The sequence below is a fragment of the Nannospalax galili genome, unplaced genomic scaffold, assembly GCF_000622305.1.
Source record: "Nannospalax galili isolate Female #2095 unplaced genomic scaffold, S.galili_v1.0 scaffold1282, whole genome shotgun sequence".
Taxonomy (NCBI): domain Eukaryota; kingdom Metazoa; phylum Chordata; class Mammalia; order Rodentia; family Spalacidae; genus Nannospalax; species Nannospalax galili.
The window spans coordinates 555,305-573,248 of record NW_008348795.1 but is presented as its reverse complement, the minus strand read 5'-3'; the positions used below and the strand labels follow the sequence as shown (position 1 = coordinate 573,248).

The window sequence follows — 17,944 nt, the reverse complement described above, 5'->3', positions numbered from 1 at the left end:
CCACCTTGAAGCATTAACAATTATTAACTTCAGTTTCTTTAACTTGGGGTGCCAGTGATCTACTGAGCAGGGACAGCCATGAAATTACAACGGTATCCAGTAAAAGGTTGGGCAAAGAACTGTTTATTCTGTGGCATGCTATGGCCTTCTTAAACAGTACATTCAGGGCTGACAAGATGGCTCAGCGGCTAAAGATACTTGTTATGTAAGCCTGGCAACCTGAGTTTGATCCCTGGAATCCAGCACAAAAAGGAACTGGCTCCATAGAATTGTCTTCTGACCTTCACATGTGCACAGTGACATAGGTGTCCGCACATGTCATGTACACACATACTAATAATTGGCCTTCTTAAACAGTACATTCAGGGCTGACAAGATGGCTCAGCGGCTAAAGATACTTGTTATGTAAGCCTGGCAACCTGAGTTTGATCCCTGGAATCCAGCACAAAAAGGAACTGGCTCCATAGAATTGTCTTCTGACCTTCACATGTGCACAGTGACATAGGTGTCCGCACATGTCATGTACACACATACTAATAATAAATTTTCTTTAAAATTTTTTTTTTATCATTTTTATTTTATGTGTATGAGTATAATGCCTGTATGTAGGTGGGTCTACCCATGTTGTGCAATGCCTGAGGAGTTCAGAAGAGGGCATCGGATCCCCTGGAACTGGAGTTAGAGATGGTTGTTAGCCACCATGTGGGTTCTGGGAATCGAACCTGGGTCCTATGTGTAGTCAGGGCTCTGAACTGTGGAGTCATTTCAATTTTGTACTGAGTATCTACTATGTATCCAGCTCTGTGCTAAGGGATGCTATGACATGTCAAGCAAGAACACATATGACATAACTCTGGCACTCCCAGGAGTTTGCAGTTTCTTAAAGAGATGCAAATATGAACCTATTTTTTAATTTATTATTTTTATATGCATGCATATATTGCCTGCATGTAGGTAAGTTCACCCGTGTCGTGCAATGCCGGAGGACAGAGGAGGCCATCAGATCCCCTGGAACTGGAGTTACAGACAGTTGTTAGCTGCCATGTGGGTGCTGGGATCTGAACCCAGGTCTTTTGCAAGAACAGTCAGTGTTCTTAACCACTGAGCCACCTCTCCAGCCCCAGGAATCTATTTTTTAATGCAGACACACTGTGTTACTTTCAAAAGTGAGGGCTACCAAGAAACCTGGGCTCAAAGGGAACTTCACGGTCTGAGCCATTTGCTTCTTTCCTCAACATTTCTTGAGCACCTATTAAGTGTCAAACAAGAAGTGAGGGGCTTTTCTGGAAGGTGAAATAAATAGGGCATAAACAGGGCATAACTGAATGACTTCTGCACACCCAGCTGTATTCACTTTCGTGTTACTGAACTGAGCACAGGCTGTGGTAAGAACCCTGATCCTGGGCTGTAGAGATGACTCAGCAGTTTAGAGCACTGGTTGATCTTCTAGAGGACCTGGTTTGGTTACCAGAACCCACAGGGCTAACAAGTGTCAATAACTCTAATTCTAGGGAATCCGACACCCTCTTCTGGCCTCCATGGGCACTGCATACATGGGTGTGCTTACACACATGCAGGCAAAACACTCATACACATAAAATAAAAATCGAAAAATAAATTTTTAAAAAATGTAAAAAAGAACTCTGATCCTGTGAGTACCAGTCTCATCAAAGAGAGTCAAAGCAGGGGTGAGCCTTTGGTGGGCATGCTGCATATCTGCCCATTTTATCCCTACTAACTCAACCCTCAGAACCTTAAGGGACAAAACTTGTATCATTAGCACCTTGCACAGAGCCCAATAAAATGTAGGTCATTAGTAGATGTCAAATGAATTAAAGAAGCTCTGATTCTTACCCATAGTCGAGGACACATGCTCAAAATTACGCAGAAGCTCTTAAAAAATATATAGAGAGAGATATAGATATATATTGCTATCAAGTCAGCAATTATTTAAAAACTACAGAACAAGCCTGAAACAATGTAATCTAGTCTGAGTTTAGAAGTGTACTATTATGGCAGCTTGAGCTTACAATTTTCTTTTAACAGGGTCTCCCAAGTCCCAGCCTGCCTGGAAGGTACTATGTGGACCAGGCTGGCCTCAGTCTCACAGAGATCTGCATACCTCTGCCTCCCAAGAGCTGGGATGGCATGCACCACCACGACTGGCTGAGCTTACAATTTTAATGTGGCCATAAATATGTATATTTAAAGCTCATTATACATTTTGTGTAGAATACAAATTTAGTAATAAAATATTTTGGAATGTAAAATTAGAAAAACATTACTGAACAAGAAGATAGGAATTGCTGTTGGGTGTAGTGGCACACACCTTTGATCCTGGCACTCAGGAGGCAGAGGCAGGTGGATCTCTGAGTTCAAAGCTAGCCTGGTCAAAATAAGACAGTTCTAGGTCATCCAGGGCTGCACAGTAAGATTCTGTCTCAAACAAAGTAAGAAGATAGAAATAAATTTCAGCATGCCCTGCTCATGGCATATGACATGCCCCATTCCCCGCTTCTGTCTGTAAGCTGACTTACCTCTGGCATAACAGTATAAACTTACATTATTGATGCATATGTTTTGTTCCATTTGCCAAACTGTGCAAGGGGGTGTGCAATTTCTCCCATGGAATATGCCCAGTACTCATTCTCCTCAACCAACTTCACCTCTAGCCTGCTTATTTAAACTGGGTCAGAATGGCTAACTACAGAGAAGATTCCCTCAATACAGTGTTTCCTAATACAAACTGGGGTTTTTCCGAATTGTCACCTAGATAAGACCATGAAGACTGGAGACTGTGGGATTTCTTACACACTGGTGCCACCCTGTAATTCCCTACAATAGAAAGTGTAGTGGGAACAAAGTGTTTGGAGCTTTAATCAGATTTGATATGGAAGCTGGAAACAAATAGCCATCTCATTCATTCTCTTCCCATCCTCAGGGTCATACTGTGCCACCATGTTACAGGAGAGAACACACAAAGAAGTCACATTGCTTCCTCCCACCAGCAAAGTGATCACCTCTATGGACAGAAACAAACTCTACTTAGGGCACTGTCCCTCCAACTAGGAGAGGACTGAACAGAGAACAGCCAATGCTTCCCAGCATCCTCAAGATGAAAGGAAAAGAGCACCAAGTAGATTAAAATTAAGATTAGTAACTTTAAAACAAAAACATCTTTCACTTTCTTGGGGAAACTTTTCTTTGGATTAGCCTTACCTGGGCCCAGACCATACAGAAACTGAAACCACTTAAACCCATCTGTTTTCTTATTCCGCGGACACTCCAAAGTCCACCTCTGAGCCCAAGCCTATCATTCTACTTTGAGGTTTCTTTGTGAACCACTTGTCTGCCCTAAACAGACAAATCTTCTGACCTTGTCACTCCCAAGTCATAAGTCATGTCAAACTGAGTTTGCATCTGCAGGGAAATAAAGGGCAGAAAGAAATTGGATTCTTGTGCATCTTAATTGTTTCTCCAGGCACTGTGGCCCTCATAGAACTGCCTGAAGTCTTGAAGGTGATGTTTGAACTACCATTCTGCCCTTCTAGTCTGCAGGGGTTTCTGTTTTCTACCAAAAGTACTTGTCAATCCTTATAACACTGTCCTAAAATGGGGCAGGGTAACCCAGAGATTTGGTAAGATCCACCATTCTAAGTCATCTGAGTTTGTGGATGGAGGCAGTTGCCTTGGCAGCAGCAGGTGAAAAAAGGGTGAGTCTTCCCTTGCCTACCAGGAGGAAGAAGGCACACAGCTAAAGACTTCCAAAGGAGAACGCACCAACATTTCGAATGGGCTTGGAGAATCTCTGTCCTGCAGGACATTACAAGAGGTTTCTCCCAAACACAAACGGGAGTTTTCAGAGGAAAATATCTCAGATAAGCTATTTGCCACTCACTCGATACCAGACCACAGGAAATTCAAGTGATTCTGAATAGCTACTTTTGCCCTCTAGTTCAGAGTCAGTTTGTGTTTTAAAAAATAAAGGATGACAGGCAACCCAGAAAATTATTCTCTGTTCTTTTATGTTGGTCCAAGAAAGTAGGTAGATTTGTCTCCCATACTCTGTGGGTAGAAAGTAACCCAGCCCTGCACATGACAACTTTTCCTTAGGTTTTAAGCATATACAATCCGAATAAAGAAGCAGAGCACTAGAAACAAGACCCAGTGAACAGATGGACCTATGCACAGAAATCAGCCGAGCCTTCCATGTTGCTTGAAGGCATGCCACAATTTTCATTTGGAAAAATGGTATTAGCTTGCCATAATTATGTGTGTGCCCTGAGATTAGTATTGATTCAACTAGAGGCTGAGCTCTCCCTTACATTCTGATTTGCCTACACCTTGGCCTCCAAGATCAGAATACTTTGGGATTTTTTGCACCCTCCTCAAAAGAATTCAGTAAGTACTGAGTTCCAGAATTCAGAGTCAGTTTATAGTCCCAGGCCTGCCCTGTGTCACCTCATAGAGGACATGTGAAGATTCAAAAGATAATGCCAGTAATGCTTGAAAGACAAAAATACTTCCCTGAATGAAATAGTTTGACTAACCTTAAACGGAATGTGATGGTCCTTTTTTGTTCTCTTAATTTAGCTTCTAAATTTTCCCAAAAGTCCTGAAAATTTGTTCTTTAATAACTAGAACCTAGAACCTCTGAGGTTTGAACCTTATTTGAACTATATAAGACCTTATTTGAGCTATATAAAATCCAAGGGTTTTGCCACCACATACTGGATCAAGAATTTCTGAAATTCACCCTAGATGCTAATTAAAACTCTTCCTGAGTTATGTTACTATGACTATGAGAATTTCTCTAAGTTCCACATCTTTTAAGTGAGAAAGTTTCAGTTACTTTTCTAAGACTCAGGTGGTGTTTCTAGGACTAAGCTGGGCAGATTCATACAGGATAAGGGTGTCACTGTCACATTTAATACCCTGGTGTGGTTTCTGCCTATATAATAATGGATTCCTCAGTGAACTGTTGTTCATCTCATTTCAATAATTGGGTGTGGAGAGAGCTGATTCAGCGGTGAAGGCGCTTACTGCCAAGCCTGAGGATCTATGTTCATCACCAAAACCCACATTGTGGAAGGAAAGAAGTGACTCCTGCAAGCTGTCCTCAGACCTCCACATGCCATGAGTGCATGCATACCTGCCCGAACATCATACACACACACGCACGCACGCACGCATGTAAATACATGTTAAAAATAATTCCAAATAATGGGCCATTAGAAAAGTACAAGAATCGCATTTTATGGACTCAACCTAACAGTATGTGGTTTGCCCAGGCAGTAAATGAGATATGGAACAGGAGCTTGGCTTTGTAATGCTGTAGCTGGTGCTCCATCAGCACCTAGAACTGGGCACACAGGCACGGTGCCTGCGCTTCATTCCCACAGCATGCTCCGTTCCTATGTGCCCAGATGTGTGCTATCAGTTCAGCAGCTTCGCTACAAGTTAGGAGTGGGCGTCCAGGGGCTTATGTAGAATCCTTCAGCTCTCAGTCCATTATGTCATCTCTCACAGGGCTATTCTGAGAATTAAATGAGTTATTATGTCTAACAGCTGTAAACTCATGCCTCGCCCATAGTAAATACCTTATAAAGGAGAACAGCTACTGAATCAATCAATCAATCATTCATTCTTTCATTCATTGACTTAAAACTACAGTTGAAAGACCTGAGAGAGTATGCAATCACCTGAGGCACTGGGAGGTATGTATACTACATGGTGGGCAGTAAATATAAGGCCAGAACAAAGCAGTGATCACGGGAACAAGCCCACATTAGATCACATCACAGATGGAAACACCTTGAAGTTCAAAGTCAAGTGTCATGGCTGCTTCTCAATGGTCAGTTCCCTTGTTTCTGACAGCAACCTAGAGGTGCATCTACTAAAAAAGGAACACTGGCAACACGACTAGAGAAAGAACACGACTAGAGAAAGAACACGACTAGAGAGAGACTGGAAGGGCTGGACACACACACACACACACACACACACACACAATTAAACAACAGGTTTCTCTTTTCTGTGATAAAAATCAGTTTTACTTTCACCAAAGCAGGGGAAATAGTTTTCCCAGAATTTAAAATACATGCACAGTTCAAAAGCTAAGAAAAGGCATTTATTTTCTTGGAGCCTTTGAAAGTTACATTAAACTAGCAGGGGAGCTGAGAGGCTGTGGATAAAGCTATGAACTGTGAATTTCAGCTAACATAAAACTATGTTTTTCCCTTTGAAAACCTACATCTAAGGCTCACTAACCAAAGTTTCCTCTTTTCTAATTTTGGCCCCAAGGCCCAATCACCACCATGGTAGCAGTTTATTGAGCAAACACTTGGCTTCACCTTTTCAATTCCTGTACTGTGACCCCCTCTAGCCCTCTTTTCCATGTTGCAACCAATGAAAAGTTTCAGAGTTTCCAAAAAATAACGCACTTCAGAAAAGTGTGTGTGTGTGTGTGTGTGTGTGTGTGTGTGTGTGTGTGTTATGCACACTCCAGATTATTAAAATAGGGGCATTCTAAAAGAGGAATAACTCATAGTGCTTTCTGTTTCTTTTTGTTTTGTGATGCTGGAGTTCAAACCCTGGGTCTTATCCATGCTGTTTGGGTTCTATCACTGAGCTACCCATCCCACCCCAGTCCCAGGTGCTTTTACACAGCACTCCAGATTGTACATGCTAACTAAGCAAGTGCACTGCAGTACATCCCCAGGCCCCTCATGCTTTTTGTAAGATTATTCCAAATAGCCAATTTGTGCTTTAGGTTTGCAGAACACAAACAGGAGCAACAATTCCTGGTCTCTGAAGATTCCTGGTCTCTGAAATTTACATAACGCACAATGGCCTTTAAGTAGACACTGGTGCCTGGTAGGTAGAACTCCAGGCTGGGCCCGAGGTTTTCCAGAGAGGTAGCAAAAGTAACAGTTTTCAGTTTCTGGGAAATGACCTGCAGATTGGCATTTTTTTCTCCCTTCCCACACAGGCATTGCTACTCACCGTGACTTTGGAGGTGGGGGAGGAGGGGAGAATGCATCCATCCTACTTCTGTCCTTGGGAAACTCAAATGCAAAAGATGCAGATTTGCTCATTCCAGTGCTGACTTTGCTGTTCTGCCCAGAGGAGCCATCAGTGGGATGGAGATGGTGCCAGGTAGAGGAGTTTGAACGGTCCAAGGCGCCATTTTCTACCTCTATCTCCCAACTTTGAGTCAACAATTCCTGCTCTACTTCCTCCTCTTCCTCTATCCTACACTGCCGACTCCAGGTACCAGTGTGGTATCTTGGCCGCCTCTGGTCCAAGGCTGAGGAGGAGGCGGTGGGTGGGGGGCACTTGGCAGGGTCACTGACAGCAATGCCATTGGTCTGGCAGGAAGAAGTAGGGTCAGCAGGGACTCTAGATGACAGCTGGGGTCCCGTGCTGCTGCCACCAGAACTCCCATCGCTAAGGTCAGTCAGAGGGGAAGCTGATGGTGACACTGGGGACCCTCCAGGGCTGCTCTTGGACAGCTTGGGAGGAATAGCTGGCCTTCCTTTGGGCGTGTTCTCAGTTACATTATGAGAATGGCTTTCCTTGGTACTCAGTCCCTGTGCAGCTGGTGATTCCTCTTGACCAACCTCCAAGTCCTGGTTCAGAGGCCCACGTGGCCACTGCACACCCACTGCAGAGTCAGGGCTGCTCAGGTAGATGGTCCGATGGTCCTCTTCTGGGTGGGCAGCTATGACTGTGATGGTGGCCGCCACCTGGGGAACCACTTCTGAGCCTTCCTTCTCCCGACCCCAACCAGAGGGTGTTTTCTGAGCCCAGGCATCACCTGCCCATACTTGGCCTTGGCCCTGAGCAGCTGCTGCCTCTTCTGCCTTGGCCTGGGGCCTGGAAGGCACAGGGACTGCCTTCTTCCTTTTGGTACTTTCAGCATAGATGGGTTCTGGTTGCACAGCTTCCCTGGGGTGGGCTGGGGGATGGAGTTCCCCAGGCTGCCCCACACATTTTCTAGAAGTGTACATCCGGCAGCTCGAGTCCTGCTGCTTCCCAGGAGCTGGCTCCTTCACAAGAGAGCAGTAATCACTCTCAAGGTGGGGAGCCAAGGGGCTGCTGGCCCCACTGCTGCCACCACCACAAGACAGGCCATCTGAAGAATTGGCAGCCTCTGAGTTAAGGGATGGCTTCTTGGGGCCCAGGCGAGGTGGGTTCACTGTGGGGCCCTGGCCACAACACTCCCTGGGGAAACTCAGGACTCGTTTCTCCTCCTCTGTTGACCCTGCACATGTCTCCTGCTCCCAGCTCATGGGTGAGCAGTCCCCTCCATGTCTGCCAGAGCCCTTGGTGGCATGCACGGCATCCTTGGCACCAGGGGTCCCTGGGCAACAGTCCAGAATGGAGCAGTACTCTCCACCTTCACTGTCTCCAGAGGGTGAGCATCTTTGGTCACTGTCATCCTCAGAGGGCAGGGACTCCCGCAAAGGCTGTGGAGATGGGCAGGGCCTGGTGCCCTTGTGACAGTTAGATGTCATCCCCCCAAAGGCAGCTAGCTTCTGACGGAAGCTCTCCTGAGCTGAGGGCGGCTCTTGGTGGAGAAATGGTTTCTCTTCCCGTCCTGCCTTCTCCTGAGTGCTCACTGGGTGGAAGGCAGTGTTCCTTTCCCCTCGAGCCTCTAGGCTATGCAGTCCGATCATGGTATAGGATGGAGGGCAGCAAGAGCTGCCATCTGTGCAGGTAGAAGGACCTGCAGGCTTCTGCATACCATGGAAGCTGCCCAGGTAAACTATTGATGCATCTTCTTGCTTTGGGATTGGAAGCTTGCCGGGGGCTCGTCTCCAGATGACCTACGCAGTCCCAAGGTTAAAAGGCACAAATTATACTTTATTAGAGAACAAGAGAGAAAAGGTGAGAGGCAAGGGATAACACTGTCAACTGTCTTGTCTAAGCAATGCCCATGCCTACCTTCTGACCTCCCCAGTGTTATGATCATGGTTGGGGGCTCACTGAGCCAGCTTTCTCCCTAGATGCTGAGCTATGCATCTCACCCAGAATTTGTAATGCTTTTGGCTTAAGCCTGTGAGGTAGGAAAAAGTTGAAAAGGAATATTTCACCTTTTCACTCACAACTGCTGGGTGAAATAGTTCTACAGGACTGGAAAATAATTTGGGGTTTTGTTTAGTGTTCCCTTTGTGTTGGTTGGTCTTTGGATAATCCAGCTAGGATGCATTCCTGAAGAAACAAGTCAATGATTTTCAGAAGCACCTCGGGTGGGAAATGGGAAGGGCAGGAGGCTAAGAGATAGTTTCTGATCTGGGTCTGGGCTTCCTAGCTTCTTGGTAGACTTTCCTGGGCCATGTCACACAGATGCCCTTTCTTCCAGTTAACAGCAGTGACCTCAACTTCAGCCTGACTAAGTGGTTGGACTAGTTGGGTAACAAGACAAAGAAGATGTGGCCTAGTCATTCCCATCAATGAGGTCACTGTCCCTTTTTCCTTTCCTTCCATAACCCACCCCCCTCCGCCCTGCACTTTCAGATAGCTTCAAAACGAGGCCTGTATGTGCATGTGGCTCTTTTCCCAGGGGATTCTGAACAGAGTCACTGGCTTATGTAGGTGAAAGTTGAAGGTGTCAAAAGTGGCCTGGTGAATGGGTGTAACCAGCTGGGGAAAATAGAACAGTTCTTGTTGTCTCCATAGGAAATGCCTGTCTTCAAATAAGCTTCTCTGATTTAAAACTGACTTTTGTTTTCACATGCGGTGACACACTCTTCCTGATCCACATACCACACTGGCTGAGGAAAAGTAGATCATTCAGAGAGGTCACGTGGAGCAAGAGTTCTTAGAATGTCTTAGATATCCATAGACAACAGCCTCCAGCAGTGCTGGCCTACACTTTTCCATAACTGTTTGTTTTAAAAGATTTCTTTTGGAACAACTAAGAAGGTCTAACCTCTAGGGGTTTAACTGTCTAGTGATCCTAGATAAGACTAGCAAAATCCACACTTCAAAACTAGTAGTAAGAGGACAGGGGAGATGGCTCAGTGAGTAAAGTGCTTGCCCTGCAAGTATGAGGACCTGAGTTAGGATCCCTAGCACTCAAGTAAAAGCTTCGGTATGGTGGCATGTGCCCATAACCCCAGCATTGGGGAGGTGGTGGTAGCAGAGACAAGTGGATGCTTGGAGCTTACTGTCTAGCTGAGAAATGGCAAGCTTCAGGTTCATTGGGCCTTTGCCTTTAAAGTAACTGAGGAAGAAACCCCAATATGGACCTCTGACTTCCACACGTGCATGCACAGGTACACCTATTCTACCCACACACATGTGCACACACATACACTACACATATACACATACGCACATTAAAAAGGAAATCTAGAAGTATGAACACTGGCTGAGTATTAAATGGCTATAAGGAATTGCTGTTAATATTTTAGGTGTGATAATGGCATTGTGGTTGTATTTTTAAAGCCTTTGTCTTTTAAACACATGTACTAAAATGAAATAATGCTTGTGGTTTCCTTTAAAAATAACAGGGAATAATTGGGCAACCTCTTCAGAGGATGGTGCGATAAGAGTAGGAGGTAGGAATTGGCTAGGCAGTTAGTGTAAAAAGACCCCAAAGAAAAGTAGCCAGTTTCTTGGCTAAAAGTCAAAATGTCCTTGGGCCTCTTAGCAACATACTCTGTTCCAAAGGCCAAAAATGTCAAAAGTATTTGGGAGCTCTAAGCTAATCCTTAAAAGATTTTAGGGTTACTTCTTCAGAGGGGGGAATGGTAGAGTAGCAAAGAGCACGGTGGTGTATGCCTATAATTCCAGCACTCGGGAGGTAGAAGGAGGAGGAGGAGGAGGAGGAAGAATATATGAAGTTATCAGAAAAGAGTGATGGGGAGATATGGGAGGAGTTGAAGGGGAGTGAGTGGGCATGAATTTGATCAAAACACCTTATATGTTGGGCTGGAGAAATGGTTCAGTGGTTAAGACCTGAGTTTGAATCCCAGCACCCACATGGCAGCTAACAACCGTCCATAACTCCAGTTTCAAGGGATCTGACGGCCTCTTCTGACCTCCTCGGGCATTGCACGACATGGGTGCACTTACCTACATGTAGGTAATACATGCATACACAAAATAAAAATAATAAATTAAAAAATAAAAATTAAAAAACACCTTATATGCTTATATGCCTGCATGAAATTTTCAATAAATTATTAAAAAAGAACAGTTCAAAGAGATTGCATGTGAAATATATAATCTGTTATATTACTTCAATATTATCCAGTGTGGTTAAATAAAAATACATGTAACAATAGGAAAAAATAATAATAATAGGGAAAAGAGGCAGGTGGGGAGGGAGATGAAATAATGGTGGTCCTGAGTTGGAGGAGTGTTGGGTGCCTGGCAATCATTATGCACTGACTGCATATCTACTTGGGTAGATACCTGAAGCTACTGGCCAATCATTTAAAGCTTTGTTTTACTTTTGCTTACTCCTATATAAATCTCCAAAGCATTGGAGGAAATCCTGAAGTACTGGCCTAATGGATGTTAGCCTAAAGGAAGATGGGAAGAGTCAAACAGCAGTCAACTCAGGGCAAACTAGCAGGCAGTCATCCTGTAGCATTCTTGCTCCAACAGCCTTCCCTGGCTGCCAGCCAGCCACCACGTGTCAGAATAGGAACAGCCCTGTCAAATACCACATGGGTTAGTCAGCCTCACCTGTGGGATTTCAGCACTCAGGCTGGCCTCAGTCCATACATCAGAGGCCTCAGAACTCATCATGGTGGGCTTCACAGCGATGGTGGGTTTCGAGTAGGCAGAGCCATTCACACCTTCATCTTCTGGACGGTAGTTCTCAGGTCTGGGGGGCAGCCGAGGCACAGAGGGCAGGTTGCCTGCTCTGGGCTGGGGATGGCCAGCTGTTAGCTGGTGGTCACTCCGCAAGCAGAAGCAGTTCTTGCAGGACCCGGGCTTCCAGATGTGCTCCACAAAGTCACTGCACGCAGACATTTTGGGGCTCTCAGGGTTCAATCGAATGGTCTGGAGCATTGTGAGCTGATAGGGTACAGGTTCATCTTGTGTCCAGCTCTCTGGCAAGGTCTTGTGGGAGGTAGAGGTAGGTTCCTGAGCACCTTTCTGGAAAGGTAGATCACTGTCTGATTAGGAATTTGTCCTGCCTGTAGATGGGTGCATTAGCAATAAGAGCCTGATTATGAGATTGGAGAGAAGGGGGAAGAAGGAGGTAAAGGGGTCTATGTTGATCATTCTGCGCCCTGTGCTCAGCTGCCAAAACTCTTTGACACTCTTTAGAGGGGTGGCCTCATTGGAAGTGTACAAACTATCCCGGCCCCTTTTCTTGAATAAAGAATATAAAAGAAAGGGACTGGGGAGATAGTTCAGAGGGTAGAGTGCATGCCATGTAGACATAAGGATCTGGGTTCAGCTTCCTAGAACCCATGCAAAAAGCTGGGCATGATGGCTCACATCTGTAATCTCAGTGCTGGGAAGTGGAAACAGGAAAATCCTAAATCTTGTTGGCCAGTCAGTCTAGCCAATCCACGAGCTCCAGGTTTGGTGAGAGACTGTCTCAAAAATAAAATGGAGAATGATAGATAAAGACACCCAACGTCAACCTCTGGCCTCCACACATACATGTATGGATGTACAATGGGCACTTGCATATGCCCCCACCCCTCCCCCACCCACATACTTCCCCCACACACTACCCCACATCCCTCCCACACACATACTTCAGTCCCCCAAACACTGAATGCTTAAAGATTAGAACAGATACAGGAATAGATCATATTGAGTTTGAGATGGGAAACCTGTACTTAGCCCCTACATTCTTTGAGATACTGGGTTGTTCAGAGTCTGGCATACTGCCCCAGACCAGAAAGAATCACACAGTAGAATAACATATAAAAGCTATGGCTTTCAGAGAATAACCCACAGGCTTTGAACAGAAACTATACTTTTGACAAGTAGTTAAGAAAAGGGAGTGGTATGGTACTGGCCTGTCCCCCAGGGGCACCTTGTCAGAAGGTTTGACACCATGGGAATTCTTCTCCCTCCCCTTGCCTAATATGCATTATTCCACTCAGTGCTGAGGTTAAACAAAGCAGGGTGCTACTTGCCAAGATGAAAACAGAAGACAGAAATGCTTGGCTCCACAGTCCTGTCTTAAGAGAAACTGGACAGCATATAAGAGATAGAAGAGGTTATCAAACAGTTGTTTTTTCCTATCACAGCTCTAGGGAGAGGTGATCAGTTTGTCTGAACAGCTCACTGCTTCTGAAAATAAATCTAAAAGCCCAATTTGTCCCATAATCCTCAGCAAATTCACCCTCCCCGCCCCGCGCCCCGGGAGAGAAGCTCAAAGGGCTACGACATTAACCAAGTAATCTGATAGCATCCCATAAAATAGCCGAGATCTCCATTCTGCAGGTAAGGATCCTATAGCAAGGACACAAGCTGTGGTCTGTCATTGACAGCAAGTTTGCTGGGTCTAGAAAGCCAAGCCAACTTGACTGACATGCCTCCCCTCGCCTTTGCCTTATTCCTGATGCCAAGGAGCCTGCTATTATCTGCTTGCTGCTCATTGCTCCTTTTTTCCTATTGAGAATGAACTGCCATTCTTTAGGAGAATGTTCTAGAAAGAAAATCTTGTGAAGAACTTGAAATGAACAGATTTTCCTTGAAGAGGGAGAGCTTTGCCCTGGGTCAATACTCCACTTTGCCTGGTGAGAATTTGCCTGAGGTTGATGCCCTCTAAACAATCAACAGGACTAACCAGGTCGAATTAGCCAGGAGCTCCAAAGACCATTCCAGAGCACTTGTGGGAAGCACTCTTTCTCTTGTCTCCCACATTCACAGACAAGGTGCTTACCCAATGAGTGCAGAAGCCAAATGTATCCCCCACCACATACACACTCCTGCCAGTTAATGAGGAAACCGACTGCTTAAACTAAATGAACATTCTGAAATCTGTTTCTGCAATCACTGCAAGGGTCCCTTTGTCTAGTGATTGCTGGCTCAATTCTTCTCCTCCCAACAAACCCAAATAGCAGGTTCCTTCCCAGTCAAGTCCTCCAGAAGAGGTCACTGGCTTTCCACAATTGGAGGAGCCACAGCCAGACTTTGCCTTTCTTCCACAGTTACAGGCCCCAGAAAGCTATAGACTTGCTGGTAAATTTTGTAAGGGGTGGGAGGCTGAGGAAGTATATTGGTCTTCTAAGGTGATGAGTATGTCACTCTAGGGAAGATGATATGTGAAGTCTGACTAGTCCTTCCAAGTTGTAGCAAAGCCATGGTCAAGCCCAAGTCTACTGCAAGAGGCTGCCACACCCCTCAGTGGGCTCCTGGAAGAGATATCAGCCTGTGAGGCTCCTCAGCTTCCTGGGAAGCAAGCTTTAGGTCAGGCAGAGCTGAGATGGCTGACATCCACCCCTTCCTCAGAGGCTACCACACATTCACAGATAAACAGTTTTGAGTGTTCACATCTCATTTCCTCCTCAGCAGTCAATTTGGAACACAATCTTGACAGGAAGTGGTTAAACACCCCACTTTCTAAGGTCCTCCCCTTTCCTTTGCAGCCAACAGCCCTGACAGTTCCTTCAGGAGGCTCTTGATTATGATCCAGAAGTTTTCTTGAGGCCCCTCATGAGTTTATGAGTACCCTCTTTGCTCCCATCCTCAACTCTGGGACTTTCTGTAGGCAGGATACAACTTTGACCACACAACTGCCCAGAGACACACAGGTTTTAAGGGGGAAATCAGTGAATAAGGGAAACAAATGAAGTTCTTACCTCCCTACCACCACTGACTCACTTTGTCCTATTAAAACTGGTTTTTCAGTCTCTGCAAAGAGAATTTCCCACCGTGTCTGTGGAGCCAGAAAAGCCTCTTCCAGTTGTGCTTCTGCACCTGGAATCAGAATCATCTAGTTCTTTCAGTAAAAGATGGTAAAGCTCGCAGGTGGCACTCTTGAAGCAGGAGCAGAGCCCTCAGCAGTGCCAGTTCTCCACAGTCTGGAAAGACACCTTCCAGGCCCACATTCTCTGAGGGTAGGCGGACCCCAGAATTATGTAAATTCCCCTATTTCAGTAGGAGGCTTCAGTGTAAAATTAGAAAAAGATCTCAGAGTTCTTTGTGATCTAAGTCATGGAAAAATGGCTTTGCCCCTGCAAACTTCTGCATCAGGTTTGTGGCAACAATTTACTAGATGGAAACTGTCAGATACATTACCACCCGATCTTAAAAAGAACCTGAAGAATGAGGGTGGCTAGATTCATTAAACTAAATTATTTTGGCTCCAAAATATTCATCATATTTGTATCCGAATTTGCTTATGCCATACCTTGATAGATTCCAGAAATACTCATCTAAAAATTCTATATATTTTACAATGAAATTAATGCAATATCAAAAGGGGGGGGGCTAGATATGGAAGGTGTCTGCATTTCACAACACTCCATTGGCCAGACAGCCCACCTGACAGAAAGTAAGAAGTTACAACCAAACACGGGAAATTATGATATTTTCACAACTTTTTTATTTTTTATTTTCTCCAAAGCTGAGCGATCTAATCTCAGCAGGAGGACTGTGGACTTGTACCCGCTGCAGTCTGAACCAATAAGGGGAGCCGAATTCCTCAAGAAAGTTAACTTAATGCAGAATTCCCCAGGGCTTCCTGTCAAATTTGCTTCTTACGAATGGAAGAGCGAGGGGATATTAGGGATAGTTCAGAGCAGTAATCAATAAAGTCTTCGGAACCCGACTCTGAAGCGAAATCATTGTAAAACTCCTCGTTTCCAGACCTTTGGGCTATTGCTAACGGCTCTTTAAAATCAAGCTGAGCTCCACCTGGGAGAACACACAGTGAGCCTTTGCTGCGATCTGAGAATGCTCAGCGGCCTCCAAGTCTGTTCATAAGACTCACAAGCAAGCCGAGAGCCTCTATTTTCCGAGTGCATGCGTGCATGCGTGTGCATGTGTGAGTGCCCCAGCTGGGGAGAGGGTGATACTAACAAAGCTTAAGAACATGATCCAGGTGTGGTGAGGACTCAGCACGGCTCAAGAGACCCACTGATGCCTAAGAGGTGCCTGCCCGAGTCCCCAAGCCTCCAAAACTATCACCCCCGAGTCTGGTCGGAGTAGTGTGGACAGTCTCTGCCCCTCAGCTCCTCCGACAATACTCACAGTGGAAAGTAGTCCCCCAAAGCGCCTCAATCTCTAGCCTCAGACAGCAGCAAGACCAGCAGTCTATCCCCTCTTCCCGGAACTCAAGGAAAGTTTCCCCGGAGAAATTCAAAGAATTTCTCCAATGAGTAGAAAACACCCCTCCGGCTCCCGGGTCTCTCTGGCCCAGCGCCTCCACCTGGGGCACAGCCGGGCGCACGCGGTCTGGACTCTCAGCGCGCCCCCCTTGCCGCCTGTCACCCCCGGACGCCGGCAGGGGCTAATCGGCCCCACTCCCGCAAGAACCCCGGGCGGCCACGTTCGCCAGACAAAAAAGCAGCGGAACCCGGAGATAGCGTGGCGGGCTCACCTCGGGGCTGCGCTGTCCCGGCGTTGCGGTCGGTGGCCGAGGCGTCCTCCGGTCGGCCAGGCGCCGCGGAGCATTGTCTGCAGGGTCTGAGCGCACGGCGTGCCCGGCCGCGGGCGGTGTAGACTGCCTGGGCCAGGCGGCCGGGTCGCAGCTGCGGGCGCGACTCCGCCCCCTCCGCCTCCGGTTACGCCGCCCGCCTGGGCTCCCGCCTCACCTCCGCAGTCCCCGCCGCCGCCCCGCGTCCCCGCCGGGCCTGCGCGCCAGCCGCTGTGCCAGCCGCGACCTCCCGGCCCGTCCCAGCCCAGCCCGGTCCCTCCGAACTCCGTGCCGGGTTCCGCCCTCCCACTCACCACCGCGAGGCTCCGCCCCCAGCCGGATCAGGGCGCCTGCCGACCCGAGCCCAGCCCCTGTGCGTCCCCTGTTCCACAGTGGCTCTGCTCAGTCCTGCAGGGACTAGCTTTATACTCCCGCCTTCCTTTTCCACAATGCGCATGTAGGTATAGGTGTAGACACGCCCTGCATCCCTCCATCCAGCCGGTCCTGCGAGACCCTGGAGGGGAGGGAGAAAGAGCACCAAACCGGGAAGAGAGGGGTCTGGATTGCAATAACATCAGAGGCGCAGAGGTGGGGGCGGGGGGGCACCGACACTGCTGCTTAATGTTAACCCCGGAGTAGGCGACGCTGGACGAAGCAGGCTGCGGATACTGAACCGATTCCAGGTCCTGGTCAGCCCCTCGTCACCAGACCTGAGGCAAATGGCTCAACCTCTTTGAACTTTAGTGTTTAGCAAGTGGAATACAAGGGTTGGCCGGGAGGACTGGCCTTCAATCATGCTGGGGCACCCAGGTCCTTCGCAGGCCCCTATTACACCTGTGTTTATACCGTTCCCAGTGTGTGAGTCATCCGCCAAGCTAGAACGAGCTGGAGATATTGTTCCTCGGGCAAGAAATCTTTAACTCCGAGTAGGACAGCTTACGAATCAGACAGTCCCTTCCCTTCCTCCAGCGGCCTGTGTAGGACAGGCTCGTACCTTGACCTGGGTGTTTCCTCAGACCCTGTGCACGGAGGTTGCCTTCCAGGGCCAGGCCTGGGAGAAAAGGAAAAGACCCTACAAAAACACCTGGATGCGTCTCTCTGCCCCTCTGCTTCACCCAGAGCAGCTTGGTGTAACTCCTCCTAAGATCCTCACCCAGGACGACCCCACTGAGAGGAGAAAGGTACCACCCAGGTCCGCATGCCCTCTTCCTCCTTACGGGGTGTTGATACATTGGGACTAAGGGGATGAAGGTACATAGGGAGTACAGAGGGAGAAAACATGTTTTGGACATGTTTGGTTTGTGTGAGAAGAGAGAGAGAGGGACATAAGAAATATTACTTGTGCTCTAATGTCACCGATTTAAGAGTATGGAT

The 17,944-nt window shown here is 47.0% G+C and overlaps 1 protein-coding gene across 1 annotated transcript in view; it reads right to left on the bottom strand.

The window, feature by feature from the left end:
- Positions 1-16,877, bottom strand: part of Prag1 (PEAK1 related, kinase-activating pseudokinase 1) — a 58,912-nt gene extending 42,035 nt beyond the window's left edge. Inside the window, exons 1-3 of the mRNA XM_008846059.3 lie at positions 16,535-16,877; positions 11,704-12,120; positions 7,006-8,831 (exon numbers count right to left, since the gene is read on the bottom strand). Coding sequence (XP_008844281.1) covers positions 7,006-8,831; positions 11,704-12,033 — 2,156 coding nt within the window. The 5' untranslated portion in view covers positions 12,034-12,120; positions 16,535-16,877. The remainder of the gene's footprint in view (positions 1-7,005; positions 8,832-11,703; positions 12,121-16,534) is intronic.
- Positions 16,878-17,944: the final 1,067 nt, after the last annotated feature.